This window comes from Macrotis lagotis, chromosome X (genome assembly GCF_037893015.1).
Source record: "Macrotis lagotis isolate mMagLag1 chromosome X, bilby.v1.9.chrom.fasta, whole genome shotgun sequence".
NCBI classification, from domain to species: domain Eukaryota; kingdom Metazoa; phylum Chordata; class Mammalia; order Peramelemorphia; family Peramelidae; genus Macrotis; species Macrotis lagotis.
Window position 1 is genome coordinate 342,057,102 of NC_133666.1, and position 26,296 is coordinate 342,083,397.

A 26,296-nucleotide genomic window follows, 5' to 3' on the forward strand; every position below is an offset into this window, starting at 1 on the left:
TCCTTTAATTTCTTTTTTCTTCTCTTATTGCTAAAACTAACATTTCTAATACATTACTGAATAATAGTGGTGATAAAGGGCATCCTTGTTTCACCCCTGATCTTATTGGGAAGGCTTCTAGTTTATCCCCAATACATACTGTACATACCTTTAAAACAGTTTTCATTTTACAGTATCACAGAGACTAGAGAGGTGGAGTTTGTCCTTAAAATGAGTTAATATCTAACCTTAGACTAAAGTCCAGTTTTTCTTTTTCTTTTCTTTTTTTGATTGGTTATATTTTGGGTTTTCTTGGCAAAAGTATTAGAATGGTAGACCATTTCTTTGTACAACTCATTTTACAGTTGAGGAAGTTGAATCGAACAGGTTAAGTGACTGAGCACAAGTGTCTGAGGCTAGATTTGAACTTAGGTCTTCCTGATTCCAGACCTGACCCTTTGCCACCTAACTGCCCCATATTTAACTGTAGATTTTACCATAACTGTCTTAAGTGTCTGAATTGGCTAGTTTGTCCTTTGATTAACTATTCTGTTTGGTAAAACCACACATTGAAATTAACAACAATGGTTAAATATTTAAAAGGATCCTCTGACTTGATGAAAAAGTAATGTTATCAATAAAGTAAAGCATTCCCAAGAATGTTTCCATTAATCAAGAACAGAATTCACAGGTTCAAAAATGATCAGATACCATAAGTAATGCTGACTAGCAATCCATTGGCATTATTTCCATGACCCACAAGGAAGTTTCTGGGAAACCAAAGTTTTTGGATTCTGGGGGCAGCATGGTTGAAGGTGAAAAGTCTTAGAGGAAAGACCATACTGTTGATCATTCCATCAAGAGACAAGTTTGGATGTACTGGTTTGTTGCATTCTGTCACCAGTTATCACACACTGTTGCTTGCCTGGCATTGATGATGGCCAAGTGCCTTGCTAATGCAGGAGAAACAGAAACCAAATCAAAACCAAGAGACTTCTGCAGCATTCAGACTTCACCAATAGTCTTGTGTCCTATGAAATCAGAACATTAGATGGAATGGTTACAGAAAAAGCAATTGAGAAGAATGCCTCTGGAAACATAACCCTCACTAAAATAAGCGTAATATGCAAATCATGCCTCCATTAATTTAGTTGTTGTTTTATTATTTGAAATCAAAGGACAACTATTATTCTTATGAATGTAGGGTAAAGATATTAAAAGCATGCCAAAGGTGCTAAACTTAGTTTTCTTTGATCATAAAAAGATAAAAGTATATAAAATAATAATTTAGAAATTTAATAGTGATATGAATAGGGAGAAGTGATACAATACACTATACCACAATCTGATATAATAGACTTGTGTTAACTGAAGTGACCTACCTGCTTATAAAATAAATGTATTATATAGTTAACAAACAATAACAGCAACAAAATTGTCTGGAAGGAAGTTTCTTACTGATTTAGGAATAGGAAATGGTTTTAGAAAGAAATGGTATTTGATACATTGTAGAGCCCATATAACATCTGCAAAATCATTTAGTCTGGTACTGCCAGAGCAATCACAGGCTTTTTTAGAGTTAAAATTTTTAAGTTGATAATTTTGTATGGTCTGAAAATGATATCATAAATACACAAATTGGCCCTTAGTAGAAAAAAAGATGCCCTACCCTTGTTTTAGAGGATTAGAGAAATTTGATAAAAGAAGAAAAAGGCATTTTGAGTATATAGAGTGGAGTGGACAGATTCCTTTGGTAAAATACTTACTGTACAGAGGAAGTTAATCTGGTGTTTATGGTAGACCTTTATTGTCAAATAGAGAAGTTTGAATGGTAAGTAGGAGTCAATAGGAACCATCTGAAAATTTTTAGTAGTAATACTATTACCAGATCAATGTAGGAATAAGATTTTCTGGAAATGATGAAGAGAATGAATTAGACAAAGATAAGAGTATGTATAGAACCTTGAGAAAATTCCACATTAAAGGATGACAAAAGGCTGAGGAATCAGTGAAAATAATGATGAAATAGTGAAGTGAAGGAGGAAGGAACAGAAATGGTGTGTTGTACCATGAGGAGCATTAAATATGAAATCAAAGAACCTGTGTTGCAATCAACATTATTGCTTGCTGTATGTATTTGGGACAAGTGATTTTCCTTTCTAGGATTTAGTTTTCCATAAATAATATTGTAATAAATTACCATTAAGGTGATTCTCATGTAAATCCTAAGATCTTAAGAGGTAGAAGAATAACTAAGATCTAAGAAGAATAACTAAGTTCAACTCTCTGAGTTATACACTGGTAGACTACAAAATATTGCAATGAGTAAGGATAATCTACACAAAGTGAGAAGTATTCTAATTTTAAGCCTTAAAGATTCTCTTTGCTAAAATGAATTTGTTGATATTAGTGACAAGAATGGTACAGTTTAGAAAAAAGAAAATATTACTATATTTTTATATTATATATTATATTATTACCATGATTCTAATTCATCAGCCTGATATTCTCAGTATTTTAAAAGTCTCATGCATTAGGAGGAAGGGAATTGAACAGGCAGTTATTTAGTGACTATTTTAGGTAGGCACTATGCTAAATGTTTTACAAATATAATTTCATTGGATTGCCCCAATACTTATAGATTCTACTATAGTTCTCATTTTTATGTTGAGTAAACTGGAGCAGAGAGAGATTAAATAACTTTTTCAGGGTCACACAGTAAATAAGTGTTTGAAACTGGAATTGCAACTAGATCTTCCAGTTCCCATTTTATCCATTTGACCCCCTTGATTACAAGGTTCTAAATATAGCAAAAGTTCCAAAATTTGGAATAATTATATGAAAAAGTACTCAAAAGAGTAAAAATTATTGAATTACAGACAAAATTTGGGGGAAATAAAATATTTTTAAGTTTTCGGAATATGAAATCCTGATCATATCACTCCATGACTCAAATCCTTCTTCAGCTGCCTATTACACCAATTTAAATCTACTCTATAATATTCCCATTTCAGAGACCTCCACAAATTTGCTACAGTCCGATTTTCCAGTCTTATTTTATAGTTTTTCTCAAAAATTACTTTTATGTTATAGACATACTTCTTTCTATCCTCTAAATTTTATATATTTTTTTCAAGTCTAGGTCTTTGCTCATGGCATTCTTTGACCTATTGGTGCCCTCTCTGTCACCTTCAACCCTTAACATTCAAGACTTCAAAAAGTAGTTTTACTTCTTTTGGTAGGCAAGAGGAGAAACCAGAAAATGAGCATGCCAGAAAACACAAGCAAAATTTGCATTTGATTATTCACCTATCCTGGATTCCAAAAGTTGAGAGGGAAAGTAATAAACAAGATGAATTGGATTAGTCTATTCTTCTGTCTTCACTTTATTCCTATGTCCAACCATCATATTTCTATTCTTTTATCAGTCTGATCACTTTTTATAGGGAGTAGCACAGTTTTACTTTCAGACCAAGCTGAGAAGATTAAAATATTTTTAAAATCAATATATAGTAGTGATTTTCTATATTATGATGATTTTTTCCTTTATGCAAATATAATTCTGCTCTCCTGGATTAAGCTAGGTAGATTTTATTTTTATGAATTTTATGCTTCTTTATATTGTTTTGAGCTAAATTACTTTCTTGATTTATTATACATTGTAAATATGTGAGAATATATTTGCTTTTACACTCTGTAAAGTATTTCATATTGTACTATTTATTCAGGAGGTGTCTATCATATAAATTTAGTTTTCAAATATTCGAACCAGTTAATTCTTGAAAGAATGGTTTTTCCAATATTCTTTGACATTGATTTATTGTTTATTGAAGTTTTATAACATAAATCACTCTTGAATCCAAGTGTCTTTAAATTGATCCTTTTTTTCCCCCCTTTCTTTCCTTAGGAAGTTAAAGAACATGTGGCATTTTTAATAACAGTTCCAACAGCCCTTGCTATTTTCTTCGCAATATTTATTCTTGTCTGCATTGAATCTGTATTTAAGAAGCTGCTTCGTGTTTTCTCCTTGGTAATATGGGTTTGCCTCGTTGCCATGGGATATTTATTCATGTGTTTTGAAGGCTCCATCTTTCCTTGGGACCAGGTAAGATTTAAAAATTTTTTTTTTATAATCTCTCTGTTCCATGATTGGATTGTCTCTGCACCTTAGTCTAAACTGAATAATTCTGTTGAGTTCTAACCAAGTTGATAGTTGAGAAATAACCAAGTTGATGGATTACACATTTTAATGAGAGATGGTTTCCTGTGAATTTATTCAAAACAGAAATAAGAGCAACAATAATGACAACTTAGTCACCATTGCCTAAATCCATATAAATTAAATCATCAACACAGGTTTATGTCTTCAACTTTCCTTTGTAACTTTCTGAGAAACTTCTGCTGTCAGGAAAGGAAAGAGCTTAGAAGAATTTCATAAACTTCAAAACAAGAAGTCTGTGATAAATTTTAGCTAGGAGTTGTGATATATAATTCTTTCTTATTATGGAGGATGGTGGATCATTTGAGTTTGGAAGTTCTGATATACAGTATAGCTAGGCAGTCGGGTGTGTACATCAAGTCCACTTTTAGGGAATCGGAGAGATGCAAAAAAGATTGCTAAAGTAAAGGGTGGATCGAAGTCTTCATTTTTATCAGCAGTAGAGTCAGGTCCATAAGTGGCTGCTATACTTTCAGATGGGGAGATAGGGAGTCACAAGTGAATAAAACAAACCAAAATGTAAATTATGAAATATAAGCAAATATTGAAATAATTTTCTAAGATACCTACAGATAAAATCAACATTTTTTTAAAGTTTAATTGGCACATGGTTATAGATAGGAAGAATAAAAACACAGAGAGTAATACTGGTAGTAATTTGTTGGATGGTTGACAGGAATTTATTCCTCTTAGAGTATTTATGTGAAAACTTTAAGAAACATTATTCATCAAGATTCAGTTATTAACCAGGAGGAAACAAAAGAGCAGAAGTCAAAATATCTATATTGTGAGTATAAATTATATCCCTGAGGTCTTCTTTGGGTAATTCCTTCTTTTGGGAAGTCTATGGGTCAGTGTGCCCCTGAAAGTATAACACAGAAGTCTGTATCAATGTGCTTACTTTTAATGGCAAATCAGAAGACATATATTTTTAAAAGAAATTTATGAAATAGAGAAAATAAAATGACAATTATATATACATATATGTAGATGTATATATATATATAAATATACAAATATATATATGAAAGCATGGGACATATTTAAAAGTCCTCATGGAGCTAATTACTTGCTTGGTGAGCTTTACCACACATGAAAGACACATGACCATGACATGTGCATGGTTGGGACAGTTCACACTTATGTTGGTGCTGAGCTACCAGTGTCCTCTGGTGATGTCATTGCCCTGTTCACTACTGCTTTCTGCTGGGTGCCATTTCTCAGATTGCCATTGCCTATAATTGTTTTCTGTTGGGTGGTCTATCTAATCCCATTATTTCTACTGTGTATCTGTTAATCTGTAGCTGCTTAACTGGTCTTTGATGTCATATACAAGGTTTAGTTCTTTAATTTCTTCAGGGCTCTCTCCTGAGTTTTCTGCTATCTAAAGGGCACCCACACTTCTCTCTCCTTTTTTTTACGTTTTTGCAAGGCAAATGGGGTTAAGTGGCTTGCCCAAGGCCACACAGCTAGGTAATTATTAAGTGTGTGAGGCCAGATTTGAAGTCAGGTACTCCTGATTCCAGGGCCACTGCTCTATCCATTGTGGTACCTAGCCGCCCCCCACACTTCTCTTTGATAGGGCTGGCTAATCATTTTTTTTTGTATTTTTTTAAGAAAGATTTTATTTATTTTGAGTTTTACAATTTTTCCCCCTATTCTTGCTTCTTTACCTCCCCCCCCCCCCCAGAAAGCAGTCTGTTAGTCTTTACCTGCCTAATTATTTTAATGCACTCTGGGACATGATACCTCCTGGTCAAAAAATTCAGCCAAAGTTAGCAGAAGACCACAAGCTAAGATTAATTTTTAAATCTTAATTTAGGAAATGAGGTCTCCCTCTCTAACAAGTTCCTCTCCAATTAGCATGAAGGAAAGCTAGAGGAAAAACAAAAGGCTAAGTAAAGTCGGCAGATCCATATATTTGTAGCCATGTTTCACATCCCACTATGTGCTTTGAATATATTCCAGTGATAAAATTGATGTACTTTTTGTGCCACATTCTGTTTAACACAAACCTTAATGTTTTTCCTTCTTGAGAAATTCAGAGAGTCATGGGAAGAGTTGTGTGAAATGTTGCTGAGTAAAGAGAAAAAGTCACAACAACTATATATATGTATGTATGTATGTATCTATCTATCTATCTATATAATGATTCACAATAGTGTGAAGTAACAAAGGCAAAAAAACTCAGATCAGTGATAATGAACATTCAAAATAGACAATGAAGCATTTCCCTTTCTTGGTAGAGAGATGGTAACTGTTGAATGTAGCATTTCATTTGTCAGTTATTTTTACTGACTTATCTTTATTTGAGCCAAGGGAGAGTTTATGGGGAGGTAGGTGGTGAATATCAGGAATTAACTTATGGAAAGTTTTTTTAGAAGTTTCAATAAAATATTTTTTAAAGTCATTGAGTCTATGTAACTTTATTAACAGGAGAGGCATAGGAAGATGATCTAGATTCCATTGACTTAGAATCATGTTAATTTTGAATAATTATTGCCCAACTTTGCTAGTTAATTGTTGCCTTGTTACCATAAATCTTAGTTCTTCCTAAGACTGAAAATTAAAAAGAAGAAAACATCTTCTCTCTGATAATAAATTGAAAAGTAATACTTGAAAAGGTGATGAATCACCAGTGTCAGTCTAGTGTTGCTTCAAATAGGACAGAAAAAACCTGAAAGCATTTATTAAGTATCTACTACATGTCAGTAGACTAATGAAGCTTCACAAAAAAGAAATCTCATTTCAACCTTAGAACAACTCTGGGAAGTAGTTGGTATTATTATAGTCATTTTACAGTTGAGGAAATTAAGGTCAAGTGACTCACTTAGGATCATACAGTTAGGAAATATCTTTGTCTTTCCCCAAATCACTCTTTTTAAATGTTTACAGTTTATTTGATATGTTCTGCTTCGAAAATCAGGAAAGTGTGTAATATAGTCTTGAATAATGAAAAATGTAATATTAAAAGGCTAAGTTTAAGTAATTTGAATAATTAATTTAGCGTGAATTAGATAGCACTCTATACTTTTTCATTTGAAGATCTTCGATCAAAGAACAAATATTCATTTTCAGGGTATCACAAAATAGATTCCTATTCAGGAATGAGAATTAGATGATCTCTAGGCTCCCTTCCAACTTCAGGATTCAATAATTCTGTTAATATATCATTGCCTGAGGGAGATGCCACTCCTAATGTTGGTTATGTTTATACCATATCTCTCCAAACTACTGATTAAGACTTATTTTTTGAAATGGAGGGGGGATGGGCAGGAATAAAGCCTTGAAGAACTAAGTGCAAATGTGGTCTCAGACATAATTACCTAACTATTTGGCCTTAGGCAAATCATTTAATCCCATTGCCTTGCAAAAAATAAAAAAAATGGAAAAAGGGTTACAATCTGTGGAAGATGTTCCCAATGTGAATAAAGACATAGATCTTTTACATTTTTAAGCTGCCTCATTTACAAAGTCATGAGATATTTTAAATGAATTTTTTCTTCAGATAAGTATCAAGAGAATTTAGGGATCTTCAAGTGCCTTAATGCCTACTTCAGCTTTTAAAAATAGAAAACACTCCTTAAATACATTATTCACTTTCCTGTCTTCTAATATAGAAGTAAGGAAATATAATTTGATGCTGTTTGCTATCAACATCATCATAATTATCCATTTTATATTCTTGTAAAATTGTAGGCCTGTAAAAGAAAGGCCACTGGAGCAGAGAGCCTTTTGGAAAAATGTTTCTGTTATCCAGTGGATTTTTTGTTCTTCTTGGTTTGACTCTATTCTGGAAAAATTGAAGCTGTGGGATGTACAGTCAGGATTTTTGAAGTTTTTTCTTCTAATTCAATATTCTAAATATTGAACCCAAATTCAAAGAGGTTGAAAAGAACATTGATACATGAAGATAAGACTTTATTAAGCACCTACTATGTAAGTGATGCACTTTACTAAGTATGTAAAGAAAAAAATGCTCTGGAATCAATTACCTGAACTCAAATCTTATCTATATTTAATTAATCGTATAAATGAGAAGTCCATTTAACCTATCTGGGCTTAGACTTCCTCACTTCCTCTCAAGTATCTCTAAACGGAGCATAGATACACCTTTATTTGTTGTATCTGTCTAAACTCCACCAGTGGAGTATAAGTTCATTGAGGACAAGCATAGTTCGCCACAAGAAAATCTCCTAATAAGAAGATTATGAGATGCCTTTCCCCAACTCCTTTTGCACATTGCTATTATTTTACTGTGTACAGGAGGAGGAGGAGGAGGAGGAGGAGGAGGAGGAGGCATACAGCCCCTTATGTTCTTTGAAGGCTATCTCTCTTGAAATCCTCATTTAATTGGAAGGTCCTATGTCATAGCTGAAGGCACTGTCAGTTATACTAGAGCATTGAGAAATTTTCTTGAAAATACTTTCCTTTCCATTTTTTTTGGTTTTTGCAAGGCATTGGGTTTAAGTGTTTTGTCCAAGGTCATATAGCTAAGTTAAGTATTAAATGTCTGAGGTTGCATTTGAACTCAGGTCCTCCTGACTCTCAAGTACTGATGCTCTATTCATTGGGCTACCTAGTTGCCCCCTTTCCTTTACTCTAAGTTGATCTCTGAAAACCTAAGAAGTGAGGAAAGGAAGATCAAGCAAGCAGAACAAGAATTTTGGAAGCAAAGTATTCACTTATTTGATTAAAACTATTTCTTTCATTTAATTAGTTATTTCTTTGAAAGATTCAAATGACTGTCCTGGAAGAAAAGATACTACACTAAAGGATGTCCTATTGAGGACAGGTGTTTGTCTATTAAGCGTCAACAATTTTTTTTGTGGTTTTTGCAAGGCAATGGGATTAAGTGGCTTACTCAAGGTCACCCAGGTAGGTAATTATTAAGTGTCTGAGGTTGGATTTGGACTCAGGTCCTCCTCACTCCAGGACCAATGCTCTATCTTCTGCACAACCTAGCTACCACATGGGTCAATAATATTTTTACTAAATTATTTTCCCTTGATTGTTAGACATAAAATTATTTAAACTCTGAAACCTAAAATTATAAATATAAAGAAAAGCAACAAATATGATATTTTAAACACAGCTTTATAGCAAACTTTTATTTATTTATTAATCTTATATCTCAAGAAAGAGAATATCAATCCACCAACCTGGCTAAACAGATTTGATGATGCTTGTCCTTTGTTTTTGAGGAAGACCATGATATCAGGGGAGGTGATACCATGACAAGTATATGATTTGGAGTTAGAAGGACTGAAATTCAAACCCGGACTCAGACACTGGACACGTACTAGCTGTGTGTCCCTGATTTTTCTAACTTCCTTCTGTTTTTATTTTTGATACAATACAAAGAGTTCTAGTTTTGGAGTCAGAGAAACTAGGGCAAAGTCATAGTTCAGACCTTTTCTGCCTACATGATTTTTTTGGGCAAGCCATTTAAACTTCCTAGGCCTCAATTTTGTCATCTGTAAAATTAGGACTTTTAAATTTGATAATCTCTGACATCCTTTCCAACTTTGCATCTATGATCCAGTGATTTGCTTTCATATGAATGTAATATAATATAATGAGTACCAGTTTAGGAGTCAGAGGACCTAGTTCAAAACTTCCCTCTCATGGCCAATTTATTACATTGAAAAATTGACTTTACTTAATTTCACATCTGTGAAATTAAACTATTAGACTAGATGGGATCTGAGGTTCTTTCCAGCACTAAATGTATGATTATATGAATATTCATTCCAAATTCTGAAAAGAAGAGGAGGCAGATGAAAGGACTAAATCCATTGACCTGTATGACTAAGGCCTTATAAATGAAAATTTACATATATATATATATATACATATATATATATATATATATATGAACTTATACAGAAAACTACCACAGTTGACCACAAACATAAGAATATTCAATTTAGCTACAGTTTTCTGTAATTATTTTGTAGTTATTGATTATTGGATTATTGACTAAAGTCAGGACAAATTTATTTCAGCAGTCATTAAAGAAAAAGTACTAATGATCATTGTAATTAACCATAATATGTAAAGGTTAATATCTTACTCTACAGAGAAAAAGAAATTCTTTATACTTTCATCTAGGAAGATGCAAAATAACTCAATAGCTGTTATGTGTATTTTCTTTCAAAAATAGAATATTGGTGTTCAAACATTTTCCTTTTGAGGAGGGAGAAAATGAAAGGAAGTTCAGACTTCAGTTAGCTTTTGGAAGGATTTGATTTCCTTTTGTCTAATGAAATTATTCAGAATATAAGTAAGTATTTACTAGGTGAATAACCTAGGTATATTTATTTAATGAAGAGAAAGAAAACCAGCCAAAGGTGTTATCCTGAATTCAATAATCTATAATTGTGATTACTCTTGTGGTATATAATTTTCAGAGGCAAGGAATCAAAGAAAATGGGTTATTTTTTCTGTAATATTTTGTACTAAATATTTTGTACAAAAAGGTGCCTTTCTTATAACATGTAAATAAAACATGTCAGAAACAGGGATGTTTGACAAAGGTGAACTATTTAAAATGTTCTGTAAAATATGAGATAATTTTAAATGTGAATTTTAACTTTTTCTTACTATTATGCTATTCATTTAAATAAGCATGTATTAAGCATCTCAAATACTATAGTAGGTGGTGAGAAAAAGAGAAAACTCAAATTCTCTCTCTCTCTCTCCCCTCAGTTTACATTGTTGTCAATGTCTATAACACACTCATCTTTTGTCACAATTTTCAGAATTCCTGAATTGTTCTGGTCCTGTTTATATTTCTTGTAACCTTTCCTCTCCCTCCTCACCTATGATCAGTAATAATTCACCAATGATGATCTTGAATATTAAGCATGATCATCATTAATGATTATAAATTTATTTGTACAGTGATCTTTAGCATTCTTTGCTAAATGCTGAATGCTGACATTTTTTTTTATTTTTAACTGGAAATTTTATTCAACTAATCCAATAAGCAATAACTACAAAGAAAATAATAAAAATTTATGGCACCTAAACAGGTAAGTTTCTCTCTTCTCTCTGTTCTTCCCTACATTTTTACAGTGACAGAAATTTTCTTCTTAGCCTAATACAGTGTCTATTTTTTTGCATTTTCCCCAATGGCTATAGGCATTCTCTCTTCCCTTCCCTCTTCCTCTTGTATTATAGAAATACTTCTTTAGCTTGAAATGAAAGAAAAAAGTTGATATTTGTCATCATCTTTTTATGTTTTTATCAACTGTTTTTAATTTAATTACATTTATTTTCTTTCCTTCCCAATTCCTCCCCCTTGGGGGCTGGAGGATTGTAACAAGCATTCATAATCAGTCTCTTTTAAGAAAAGATGAAAGGAATAGATTCAAAGAAGCCTGGGGAGACTTGAATGAACTCATGCAGAATGAAGTGAAAAGGACCAGGAGATAAATTTCTGCATGATCAAATCTGTTTGTTTTTTAAAACTCTGTAATTAGGTCAGCTTTCTGGTCAGAGAAGACATAAAATTAATTGACTTATAAGGGATTTGAGTGGAAAAAATACATATCCTCAGGCTGGCTTTGATAACTGCCATATCACTGCCAGATATCACTCTGAAGGTTGTTCTGAGGATATGCACATAGAACATTGACTGCTCCATTTAAGGACCTCTAAGATCTGACCAAACCTTTCCATTCTAGTTTTATTTCACAGTTTCAGAGACCCTGAATTCAAGTTCAAACTGACCTTAGTTCCACAGACCTAAGATTTTCATAGAATTGATTCTAGTCTCTGTTATTGAGCCTATATGATTATATATTTATCAATATGTCTGTTCTGGGAAAAATGAACATTCTTTGTTACCCTGGCTTAGTTGTAGGTTTTATAATAAAGCCCCATTTGGTGGTAAGAGGAAGGATCAGAATGAAATGTTTACCTTTTACATATTTAGTAAAACATTCTTAAGAGTGTATAGCAGACTAGAAAATTCAATTTTTTTTCCAATCTGATCCTGACTTCTCTTGCCATCTCACCTTTTTCCCCTTCAACTTCCTCTACAATGATTTCCTGAACTATCTAGGATTTTTGCAAGAAATGGTAGAAACAAGCTTTTTAAGCATCTTATATATGTTTTTCATTTTTAAAGAGCGAAAGTTTGATGGCCATCTCAGGATTTCTTGTGAATTACTCCTTATGTTTAGTGTTTGACTTTATGAAACATATACATATGTTAGAGATATTCTGCTTCTGACTGTGAAGTAGAATTAATACCAAATCCATTAAATAACCTGGTAAACAAAGAAAATATTCTTAACCTCTAGCCTGGTTGAAGGAGGAGGGGAACAAATTTGGAAATTTTGGATAGAGCACCAACTTCCCAGGAAGGAATAATCTAGAGTTTAAAATATTTCCCATTAAGAGTTGCTAGGCAACATCTTACTCAACCTCACCTGTATTTAGTATTTCAAATTTCCTTTTCTCAGCAGCAGCTAATATCAACCCCACCTACCTCATAAAATAAGGAGCAAAGTACAGACCTTCAAACCAAATAAAAACAGTTTCATGGAAGAGTTTTAAGTCTTGATTTCTATATTTAGAGTAATCAAATAATGAAATGTCACCCACTTTTTCATGACTCAGCTTTAAGATTAAAGGAAATTCTTCTTCCCTAATAATATTTGGCATCTTTCCTTCTAGAGACTCCCTCACCCTCATTGTGAACCACTTGCATTCCTAAATAGGTTTAATTTTTTCCCTCTTTCTTCTAAGCCTTCACATCTCTTTCGGAGTAGAGTGTAAGCTCCTTGAGGACAATAACTATTTTTGCCTTATTATCCACTAGCTCAGTACCTTGCAATCAGAAGGCCCTTAATAAATGATTGGTGAAATTAATTCTCTTTTGTATTTTATTTGTATTCCCAAAGTTCTTTAACATAGAACTTGGCATATTGTAGGTACTCAATAAATAGCATTTTAACTGTCTGACTGATTGATTATAACTTAAGACACTTGTGGATAAGATTCTATGTTTTATTCTTCAGTGTATCTCCTCTAATGTTGTGGATACCTAAGACATTTTTGACTACATTCACTTCCATTCTAAATGAGGTTGGACTCTATGACTTTATTTACTCTTGTTTAATGAACTTTTTAAAGAGTTCCCAGAGAGTGTTCTTTTAAATTTTTCTTTAGCTTTTCTTAAAGAGATTGCTAATCTTCATAATACATGAGTAAAAAAATTGGTGGTCATCCAGAATAAATTCATCCTCCATCAAACACTTTCTTAATTCAAAGTAATACTTTGAATCACTTATCTCTCAGGTAGTATCACGAAGAATTGGAAAACTATTTCACATGTGTGATGATCTATTACAAAATCTATTGTTTCAAATTGATTTTCTAGCATTTGTTTACAAAAATGTTTCTTATCCTGGTGTGTAAGGGATTACTAATATTTCTGGTAGGAAAGAGACACATGAAACTGTCTATGGGGAAAAAAGCTTACCTCCTAAGATATAAAAAAGACATACTAAGGGGAAAAAGGTTCATTCAGTAAAATTCAGAAAACTTGGCTTACACATATAACTCAATTCCCTAAAAGTCATTTTCACAGCATAAGTAGGAGTTTTCATGTAGATGAATCTGTAGAAAATAATGTAAAGATTGTCAATAACATTTATAAGACCAGAAGAAAGATATTTTTTAGTAATTAGAGAGAACATCCTAGTGGTATTCTTCCCTCTGGCTTCCCTTGGGGCAGGCAATTTTCTTAATCCTTCAAATACTAGAAAAAACTAAGTTTCACTTAAATCACAAAGGATAGGATGTTTCCTTACTAAACACTCTTAAGAATGTTTAACTAAATGTGTAAAAGCTAAACATTTCATTCTGACTGGTCCTTTTACCACCAAATAGGGCTTTGCTATTATAAGACCTACAACTAAGCCAGGGTAATGAAGAATGTTCATTTTCCCAGAATGGAAGTATTGAAAAATATATAATCATATATACTCAATAACAGAGACTGGAACCAGTTTTATCAAAACCTTAGGTCTGTGGAACCATAGTCAGTTTTAGTTTGAATTCAGGTACTCTCCATTGAACTAAGATTATTATAGACCAATAGATTCTGATCAGACAGTTCACTCTTTCTTATCTAAACTTGTGCACCCAGCATAATCCCTCCCAAGTTCAATAACATGAGCCCATGGGGAAAAATATCATATTCTCTTATGTTGAGCAATGAGGAGGAAATTCCTGTATTATGATTTATAGAGATTCTTTGAAGGCTTATCTAAGAACTGCTATTCTGACTGAATAACACACTTTCTAGGAAATAACCCTGGTCAAATAACAGACCACTGGCTGAAGAGTTATATTTTTTGCTGTATCCTTTTTGTCTTGAGCCAGTATTTGAGTTGAGAAAAACAGTGAATGAATGTGACGGATGCTATTATAGTGAAAAAAATCTCACTAGCTCTACCTCCTACCAATTATTACTAGCTTGTGTTTTATGCTTCTCTCTCCTGGTCATACTCCCTCAATGTACTAAATACGACATAGAATTTGCTCTTCTCTTTCTAAACAGAAAGTGAGTTACACTATTTTTTTTATTTGAGACAGAGTTCTTCTGGATTCATTTGGTTTTACTGAGGACTGGAGATGGGAAATTTATCAGGACCAATTAATAGTATTGGAAAAAAATTAACCTCTTAAGGGAAGAGCAGTATTTTATTTTTCAATAAAAGAATCTACTAAGCCCTCTCTATTGTGTATGGTAGTACTTTACAGATTCAGGCATGAGTTAAAGAACTTTACCTTCTTTACATTCATATTCTTATGTCATTCTTGTTGCTGTTACATTCTATAACTTATGAACTTGATAGTAACCTTTATCTATTAAAGATCAAATACTTAAGAAATTTAACATAACTGGGATACCCCTGGAATTTTTATTTTTTAACTTTTTAAAATTTACTTAAGACAATGGGGTTTCAGTGACTTGCCCAAGATCACACAGCTAGGCAATTGTCTGAGGTTGGATTTGAACTCAAGTCCTCCTGACTCCAGGGTCACCTAGCTTTCCCCCCACCCCACCCTGTGGATTTTTATTGCATCACAGTGACATTGTTCTTTGATGGAAAAGAAGATGAAAATTCTGACAAGTTTACAACAGGGAAAAACATCCAGGACTTTGTGAATTCTACTACATTAGATTTGAGGTTATTTCTATGATTTTATGAGTTTTTAGATATTCTCTCAGATATGCTGTAATCAGTGCTTTTTTATTTCCTTACCATTCTATTGTAAAACTATGACCAAAAAAAGAATTGTGTTATTCTTTTAAATGTCACGGATGGATAACTCTTAAAGTGCAGGTGCTAATTATATAATTTATAGATTATTTTAAGACTTTCAGTCTCTGTCATCCTCAACCCTATTCCCTGTCCAGCTGTGAAGAGTTCTTCATTCTATTAGTGATTCCAGCAGGAAGTAGAGAAGATGAATATGAAATGTTTAAATTCAAATCAGCAAATTTTATGTGTTATCTGTGACTCTTCTAAACCACAGACTAAAAAAAATTCTATTATTTTCCGAATGAATAGACATATCTTGTTCTTTATGGTGTAATTTCTACCTTTTCTCCAAACAATCCAGTACTGTGATGTTAAAGTCACTCCACTAACCCTGATGGTTTAAAAATTTCTATAAAACCCTTGAAGATCTTTTCTATTTTTCTTTCCTTTCAGTTATTATACTACTTCTAATTTTGTCTTTAAATAGCCTAGGTTTTTATAAACTAAATTGAATCTTTCACTGAAAATGATGGTTTTGTTCTCTATCTCTATCTATTTTATACAAAAAGTTACCCCTTCTATTAAATGAAAAGGTAGTGGTCATTTTCTTTATTCATTTTTCTCTGAAATATTTTAACAAGTTTATGTGTTTAACCAGTATACCTACCATTACTATTCTAGAATACAAAAAAAGGGCCTGATACAAGTAAGAAACATTTAACCTTATTTCTAATTTCATAGTTTGACATGAAGCAAAAATTGCCAGCTAGTTGCTAACCTGCAGCTATTGAATCCTTTCTATAATTATACAGACTAGTCCTTGAAAAACAGACTCTGCCACAAAAATCACACTCCAAGCCTTTCTGTTTTGGTAGAACTTACCAGAGCTTTGACTCTACTTGTATGATGTTTAAAAATCTGAAAATCACTTTCATAAAGGAGATAAGAGATTAGTGTAGGACAATTCTGGTGTAATGGGAATATTAAAGAGTAAAAATATTTTTCAATATCTCATGCCACCTTTAAAATTAGATCGCATTCCTCGACATAAAGAACTAAAGAATAAATCTATAAAGAATAAATAATCAACACATTTTTTATAGAATATAGCAATAAAATTACAAACAGCTGCCCTCTCCATCCTAGAACTTAAGCAATGACTCTACTATACTGCAAGAGCCCACAGCCAGCAGGGTCCCCAGCTCTCTGCTTACTGCACTCACCAGACCTGTGATAGTTTCTTTTCCCCCCACCATAGCCCTGGACCTTGTCTGGTTAGCCCAGCTGGACTCTACATCCTTTAACTGAAAGGTCCTTCAATCTTCTCCTACTGAGCCCCAGAGGCCACCACTGGCAATAAGGTGCAAGTCCCTGAGGCTAAATCTGCTTTCCAACCTAACTGTCCCCTAGCTGTTGATTAAGCAGTGTGGGTCTTGAGGTGTTTGCATTTCACTGAAGTCAAACTTCCACCTCTAGAGATCAAGTCTTTCCTAGCATCTTCTTGAGCTCCCTTAGGAGGATAACTGCTTTACTCCAACTTCTATTTATTTTTATTAATGTTCTGTTGTGTGTATGTTTGTGTGTGTGTGTGTGTGTGTGTGTGTGCCTGTATGTATGTGTAGTTGGCAGCAATGTTTACATTATTTTGAATAAGAGAAAAAACTGGACCCATGCTATATGAGGGGTTCAATAAAAAAATTACTCTGTGCTTGAGAAAATGATACCCGGAAACCAAGAAGTATAAACTCTCTGCCACATGGACGTTTTAAGTTTGAGTCCCTTTAATTCTAGATTATTTGTTCTTGTGGAAGGGAATGTCACAGACCTTTGAGGAAATGTTTTGTACTAACTGATGTTATTTACTAAGGCACTTAAGTAAATATTTCTTTTCCTAAAAGCACCTCAAACCTTGAGGAATTAAAAGAGACAAACCTGGGTGATAGATTGTAGTAGAGTAAAAATGATGCAAGACTCAAACTATGCCATCATTTAAACATGTACTGTAATACAATGGAGTGAATGTGAGAAAGGGATTAGAAATCAGCAAAAATTATATAAAGGAAGATTGGGATTGTGGGCTATAGTGATTAATGAAGAAAATATCCCACTAATAGTAATAAAATGGTATGGCAGATGTAGGAGAAATAACAACTGCCTTCAAGACCTACTTTTATTGTTTACTTCAGCATACCTTTTAGCTTATTTGGATATACATTTCTTCCAATATTGAATAACAAAGTTGGCCAATATTGGCTCTATTATAGATTAGAATGTCCCTTCTATTTCTATGTACCAACTATGTGTACTACTATGTACTATGTTTAATTAACATGAAAATGATAACTGGTCCCTATCATTTTATATACATTGATATTCAAATCATTATGAATAGAAACATCTTAAAACAGTTATGGGAGTTTCTTGAACTCAGAATGAAATAACCAGAATATTCACAAATTCACAAATGATAATTTGTACTGATACTTTAATCAAAAAGTTGAATTTTTAATGCTTTTAGACTTTGCCAAGTAGCCAAAAGAAACTACGTAAATAATCCATGTCTTGAATTCCACACAAACTAAGTTTAGTTAATAATTATGTTAATAATGCCAGTCAAGAAAGCTATCTCTCTGCAATTAATAAATATTTTATTTTCATAATGAAGATATAAACAAAAGGATAACATGACTTAGTGAATCATGTTTCAGTACTACAATGAAATGCTGGCTAAAATTCACAGAGGAAAAAAATCAATAAATTAATTGTTATTTAGTCATTAATTATACAACATCATATAGTGAAAAAAAATCACTGAAACTGAAATCAGAAGACCTGGATTTGAATTCTGGCTATGCTATTTACTCTTTATGTGATGTAAGTCACATAACAAACTCTTTGGACTTGCACTTCCGAGTCTTTAAAGTGAAGTACCTGACCTCTGGGATTCCTGATAGATCTAAATTTATATTTCTTTGAAATATGTATCTTGTAGATACACACTGTAATAGATTACTGTGTGGGGGTTGAGGGGTTAGGAAATGAGGAGGGGATTGAGATTCACAATTATAAAGCATGTTCTTGAAGACCATATTATTTTGTTTAGAAGATAACATGAAAGTGTTAAAAATGATACAAAAAGATGCATTTGATGTAACTAATTAAGTTATTGATAAATTCAGTGAAAGGAAAGACTATTGAGGACTGATGTGGTAGAGGAAAATTTCATTGACAAGGAGGCATTTGACGAAGAGATGCTGAGTAAATAAATAAGTTATTTTTCTAGGGGAAGTCTATGGAACTTGTCTTTGTGTCCCCAGTACCTAATAGTACCCGAAGCAACATGGATACTTAATAAGATTTTCTTGAAATTATTGAACTGAATATAACTGGACCATGAAAGACAAATAATATTTGCTTAGCGAGATCAAGGAGAAGGAGGAAGACTGTCAAAACAATCTACAATTGAAGTGCCTGAGCTTGGTTCTATTTTATACATACATATATAATTATATATATATTACCAAATGGTAATTGTTTTAAAAAGGTAATCCTTTGGATAAAGGTGTTTAGTCAAATGAAAGTCACCAATCAATGAACAAACTTTGATTAAGTGCTAAGAGCAATGCAGGGAGCACTGTGGGAAACAGAAAACTTAAATAAGACATGATTCGCACTCTCAAGGAGCTTAGAGGCTAGAAGAAATTCAAAAAATCCTTTGAATTTACTTCCCTCAAATTTTTAATGTCAAAAACATATGCTAAGAAGAGCTATTTCTTCAAATTTCCCTCTGATTAAGACAAAAAAGTTTAAAATAAGACGATAGCTTTAAGATTAAAAGTACACAGAAGAGAAGCATAAAGAAAGTTGACAATGGTACTTTTCTATTTTGTACATTAGCTTGGTCCTTTGTGTATAGAAAGCAGTATGAAAAACTTACATAAAATGTTTGATAATAAGCAATAAATCTGTGAAAGACATAATATGTATTCATGATTTATAATTACTTAGCTATTAGCTAATATTTCAATGACATCTTTACTTATATCAGGGTCCTTTTTTTGATCCTTTACAGGATATTAAAATAAGAGGTATGCTAAATAGGAAAAGTTATTGAAACTAGTCCTTTCAGTATAACCTTTGGGTGGTAATATCAGGATTATACATGTTCAAAACCTAAATAAAAATTAATCTATCCATCTGTCTATCTAATCTATCTAGATATATATTAATTCCAAATCCCATTGTTATGTGCTATCAAGAAACATTCTAATTTATAATGTATTGCATCCTAACTAAGCAATGGCTGTTGCCTTTTTTTAGACATAAATAAAAATCATTGATATATAGTCTCATAAATTTAATGTTGAATCAAATTTGATTTTGTAGAAAGCAGAGACTGCTTGCAACTAGTTTTGACACATTACTATTTAAATTATTTTTTTTGTCCTTAATGATTAATTCATTTAAATACTGGTATTTTCTTTTAGCAAGAGGTTAAACTGTTCTACTTACCATTGCCAGAGCTTACTGACTGTCTTCTTGTGGTCCCTGATGCTTATTCCTAAAATGTCCTTTCCCGCATTTCACTTAACTGGAGCCCATGAAGGTCATGCTTACATTCCATTTACTTCATAGACCCTTTCTCTTAGGGCCCATTGGCACCACAGGTCTAGTTAGAAGTGATCCCTTTCTTTTAAGAACTCTCAGAGAAACTTATCCAGATGTATTTTGCTAATCTTTATATGTCTCTATATATTCATTGTATTATTTTAAGTGTATTGATAGAAGACCCTTAAACATCATCTATCTCAACTCTTCATCTTAAATATTAGAAAATAAAAGGAAATGACACTCTCCCATGCAAGAATGCTAGATTATATGCTTCTTGAAGGCAAGTACCAAGTATTTGTTTCCTTTAGTAAAACTGTAGATATCCCTTAAATATGATACAATAGATGTTCAATAACTATATATATTGAATTACATTATCCTGTGTATATTGGAAAGATTAAAAATGAGATTAATGGATGGAAGTTACAAGTATAAAACTTTGATCTCCAAAGAAGAAAAATGTTTCAAAAAGTAAAGCTGACCACCTCTAGCTTCTTTTTAAGAACATGAATTGCCTAGCATAGAAGTACTGAACCACAAACCAGGTAATCATCTCTTAGGAAAGTACTAAGCAGAATTGAAAAACCCTAAATTGGATTGCATCTATGATTCTTTTTTAACATTTTTTCTGCAAATCAGATTCTTGAAATTTAAGATATCAATGGTGGTATCTCTCCATAAGTGTAGTGATATCATCATCCTCATCAGCAAAATCACCATCATCATCATCATCATTGTCATCATCATCTTCCTTGATATAATTACCAATATGTCAAGGAGAGTTAATAGATATGATATGAGCAAAACAGAAAAAACTTTTTAGTCAAAATAGTGAAAGAGGATGATTTTGTAAATATGAACTTTATATCTTAAATTAGTATTATCTAGTAAAGTAGCCTAAAAATGTGCTCAAATTAGAGTAATCATTACAGGGGAGATACCTTTTTAACTTTTAAAAATCAATTTCTTAAATTTATTCATGGAATTAATAATAAAATATGAAAAGTTTCTATGTTTCAATGGAAAAAAATATTCTTGGTTTTTAATTCATTTTGTTTTTTTAATTGCTAGAGAAAACCAATATAATAAGAGCTAAATTATATGGATGTTTATTTTTTTAGTATTTGATTCTTAGTTATGTCTTTGACATATGTGTTAATAGAATAGTTCTGCTATGATTAGATAGCATTTTATAACTATTTTGTCTAATGATCTGTTGTGTAACTATCTTGACCCCTGTGTAGGGGTAATAGGAATAATAGTATGTTAATTTAATTCCAATTAATTTTTTTCTGTACCTGACATGTCTCTATATCGTTTTCTTAGCTTGAACAAATTATGTAAATATAGTACAATTTTTAAAAATATTTTCCCATTAAATTTAAAGATAGCTTTCAATTTTTGCAAGATTTTGAGTTTCACATCTTTCTCCCTTCTCATTTCCCTCCACCCTCCCCAAGACAGCATATAAACTGATATAGGTTATAAATGTAAAATCATGTTAAGCATATTTCCATATCAGTCATGTTGTGAAAGATGAAAGGATAAAAGAATAAAAGGATAAAAACAATGAGAAAGAAAAAATTAAAGTGAAAATAGTATGCTTTTATCTGCAATCTGACTCTCTGGATATGAATAGCATTCTCTACCACAAGTCTTTTGGAATAATATTTGATTGCTGAATTTTTGAGAAGAACTAAATCTTTCATAGTTGAGCCTCAGAAATGTTGCTTTTAATATGTATGATGTTCTGTTCATTTGACACATCAGTTCATTTTTTTGAACTTTGCCTGCTCATGATTTCTTATAGAACAATAGTATTGTATCACATTTATATACCATAATTTGTTCAGCCACTCCCCAATTGATATGCATCCCTCCAATTTCCAGTTCTTTGCTACTACAAAAAGAGCTGCTATGAATATTGTTGTACACGTGGGTCCTGTTTTCCTATTTTATGATTTGTTTGGAATACAGACTTAGTGGTATTGCTGGATCAAAGGATATGCACATTTTAATAGTCCTTTAGGCGTAGTTCCAAATACAATTTTAAAAGGAGTTCCTAATATATATGGCTGGGACATAATAAATTCTCACCAAATGTTAAGGTAAACACAAAAAATAATTCCTTTATCTAAATATTTTCCTTAAGGAGTTTTTCTGCTCCTTAGATTGTTTAGTCCTAACTCAAAGGAAAAAAAAAATCAGGGTCATTCTTTTATTGTCTGAGCAAACTTGCATAACATATGGTAAGCCTCACATTGAGTTGGAAAGATACAGAAACTCTTTGGGGACATTAGGTATAATTAAGAAATTATTACACAAGATTATAGTTAGGATAATCAAAGGAAAAAAACTAGCCATTCAGTTGTTTGGATAAAGTTCCCAGAAATGTCTTCACCTTGATGAACTCATCCCATGTTAAGAGTGTGGCATCATTCAGTTGAATATTTTCATAAGTAGGATTATATGCATTTATCTGGGGATGTGTTTGGCTTCAAATAGCAAAATTCCCAATAAATTTATTTTTAAACCAGAATGATAAATGATTAATTCATAATGATGAATTTATCTTTTCTTCAGTAATTGAGGATACATGCTATTTATACAAGGTTTTGACTTCCTACTATCAAGGTACTGTGGAAATGGAATTATTAATCAGAAGTTTCCTGGTGAAACTTGAATTTAATGAATGAATTTTACTTATTCTCATGAATATTTCATCAAGGCCAGAGCATGGCTTTAGAATGATTTCTGTTCTGATATAAGTCCACCTTAATATATATTCAATCAATTAAAAAGTATTTATTAAAGCATATTTTGTTCCATGAGTTGTTTGTGTGTTCATTAATTCATTCAACACAGTTTTATTAATAATTTATTGTGAACTGTGCATTGTGATAAGCCTTAAAGAATGTTCCAAAGCTTAAATAACATGGAATACTTCCTTTAACAGAGTTTAAAATTTAATGGAAGTAGGACCTTGGTGGCAGAAAAAAAGAAAGCAATTTATCAAAGTCCTTATCTAGAACTTCTTCACAGAGGTCTAGAAAATGCATGAGACTGAATCCTTCCTTAGTGAGAAATCCAAGGGGGAAAAAAATCACAGCAAGTCATTATTTTCCAGTTCAGGTAAACATTGGAACACTGAAACATAGGGCTGAGGAAATAGGTGAAAGATTTTAGAGAGGAATGGGGGAGGTGGTGATGAAGGTAATGATTACAGAGACATGATTTTAAAATCCAGAGAAAGTCAGGAGCAAGGCTTGGAGAAGAATGAGGGCAGGTCAACTTCAATGTCTCTAAAAAATAGAAGCACCTGGAGTACCTCCCCAATGGGAAGAGGAAGGACTAGCCGAGAATTAATTTAATTAGGTAATCAAGTAAAGTTATAATTCCCAACCCTACAGTTCTTTTTAATCAAATTGACTTTTAGACTGCCAAATCTTTCCTAGGATTTCAGGATATGTGTAATGTTACATGCTAACTCATCACCTATAAGAATATTTTCATGCTTTTTCTTGTACCTCTGTCCTACAGAACTCCCCCCCTCAAGTCTTGCTTTTTCAAGATTCAAAGAAGGAACTACCAAACAGGAACTATGTTCCTTGTGTCTTAGCTAAAGGATAAATGGGAAGAAAATGCTATTCAGGGATGAGAGGATGACAGGTTGAGATGGGGAGACAAAAGACAGCTAAGAGAGGAAAGTTTGCATGTCCACTTGGCAGAAGGGAGGAAGTAGTAATTAAACTCTCCACTTAAGGAGGTGCTATTTGAGTAAGCTTCTATCCTCCTCCACAACTTGATTCATTCATCTTGACTCCTTTTTATTCATTATACTAGGAGTTTGATTTCAATGAAACCTAAAAGAGATAACCTTCAGGGATTATCCTTAAAGAAAATCACTTTGGCCACTGTGTGGAGGATTGCTGAGAATGTGATGCCACAGGAAGACCTTTTAAAGGAAGATGATGTTAACTATGCTGCAGAAACAAATCAAGGAAACTAAGCCCGAGTAAAGGTTGCCTTTCATTCTTGAAGTTTTAACTTGAGCTCAAGTGGGAAGAGCTTGATTGACATTGCAGGAAATTTCCATTTGCACCATCTTTCTTTCTTTATTTTCACATTACCACAGTAGACTTGTTGTATAAGTAAAGATAATTCTCCCTTTGCCCCTCCCCCCAAAGGTAGAGAAACCTGAAGAAAAATAAAGTGGGGGGGGGCGGCTAGGTGGTGTAGTGGATAGAGCACTGGCCCTAGAGTCAGGAGTACCTGAGTTCAAATTGGACCTCAGTCATTTAATAATTACCTAGCTGTGTGGCCTTGGGCAAGCCACTTAACCCCATTGTCTTGCAAAAATAAAATAAAGTGAGAGAAAAAGAAAAATGAACTTTCAGTCTGTGTTCAGATACCATCAGGTCTGTCTCTGGGATGAATCACATTCTTTATCATAAGTCCCTCAGAGAAGTTGCTTCAATATTTTTTTCCCCCACGGTTGCTTTTATTAATTGTATTTCCCTCCATTCTATTCCCCCCACTTCAATTTATTCTATTTTTTTCTCTTTCCTTTCACTGTGTCACTCCTTTCCCACCATCTTTCTTCTCTTTTATTACCTACACCCCCCCCTTCTTTCTGTCCCCTTTCTCCCATCTCTTCTCTCTCCTTTGTATACTAGGATAAGATATATTTCTATATCCTATTGAGTGTGTATGTTGTTTCCTCTCTGAGTCATTTTTGATGAGCATTTCCCCTCACCCCCCCACCACTCCATTGCAGAAGCTTTTTCTTGACTCTTTTACCTGAAATATCTTATCCCATTCTACCTCTCCTTTCTCTTCCACTGAGTACAGTGCCCATTGATTCCATCTTTATCATTTATTATACCTTCGGATTCAGCTCTCTCCTGTGCCTTGTCTATGTATGGTCTTTCTAATCACTCTAATAAATGAGAAGGTTCATATGAGTTACCAGTACATCTTCCCTTTCAGGTTTACAAGCAGATCAACATCATTAAATCCCTTAAAATTTGCCCTTCCTATCCACCCTCTCTATGATCCGCCTGAGTCCTGTACCTTGAGATCAAATTTTCTGCTCAATTCTGGAAAGTTTGAAAGTTCCCTATTTCATTGAATTTTCATTTTTCCCCTAAAAGTGGAAGCTCAACTTTGTTGGGTAGTTGATTCTCAGTTGTAATCTAAGCTCTTTTTCCTTCCAGAATATCATATTTCAAGTTCTATGAACCCTTAATTTAGATACTACTAAATCCTTTATAATCCTAATTATACCTCCATGTTATTTGAATTGTTTCTTTTTGGTTGCTTGTAATATTTCCTTTTTGATTTGGGAGATCTGGAATTTGGCTAAAATATTCTGGGAATTTTGGGGGGAGATCTCTTTTAGGAGGTTATCAGTAGATTCTCTTAATTTCTATTTTACCCTCTGATTCTAGGATGTCAGAATAATTTTATGGAAGAATTTCTTTAAAAATCACATCTATGTTCTTTTCCTAGTCATGACTTTCAGGTAGCCCAATAATTTTTAAAATATCTCTTCTAGATCTCTTTTCCAGGTCAGTTGTTTTTCTAATGAGATATTTCACATTTTTCATTCTTGTGGTTTTTATTGTTTCTTGATTTCTCAAAAAGTTGTCAGCTTCCTTAGCTCTAGTCTACATTTGGAGAAGTAATGTTCTTCAGAGAGCATTCTTAACTCCTCTTCCATCTGGTCAATTTGGCTTTTTAAGGTATTATTTTTCTCATTGACCTTTTGGATTCTTTTTCCATTTGACCCAAATGTTATTTTCTTAGGTATTTTTTTCTCTCCTTCACCAAGTTGTTGACTTGATTTTCATGATTTTCCTGCATTACTCTCATTTCTCTTCCCAAGTTTTCCTCTTCCTCCCTTACTTGATTGTCATAGCCTGAGACCAATTCCTATTTTTCTTAGAGGCTTTGGATATAGAAGTTTTAACTTTGTCATCTTCTGAGTGTGTGTTTTGATCCTCCCTGGGATCAAAGTAATTATCTATGGTCAGATTCTTTTTCTTCTATTGTTTACTCATTTTCCTAGCCTATGACCTGGTTTTAATGTATTCCCCAAGTTTTTTAATGTTTTTAGAACTACTCCCCAAGGAATCTCAATTCCTTCAAGGTCTTATGAGAGGCTCTGACTACTCCCTTGCCTGTGCTCTGGTCTGTG

General features: G+C 32.9%; 1 protein-coding gene across 1 annotated transcript in view; it reads left to right on the top strand.

Moving 5' to 3' along the window:
* ADCY2 (adenylate cyclase 2) overlaps positions 1–26,296 on the top strand; it is a 553,319-nt gene that overhangs the window by 20,257 nt on the left and 506,766 nt on the right. Inside the window, exon 2 of the mRNA XM_074199408.1 lies at positions 3,887–4,084. Within this exon, the coding sequence (XP_074055509.1) occupies positions 3,887–4,084 (198 nt within the window). The remainder of the gene's footprint in view (positions 1–3,886; positions 4,085–26,296) is intronic.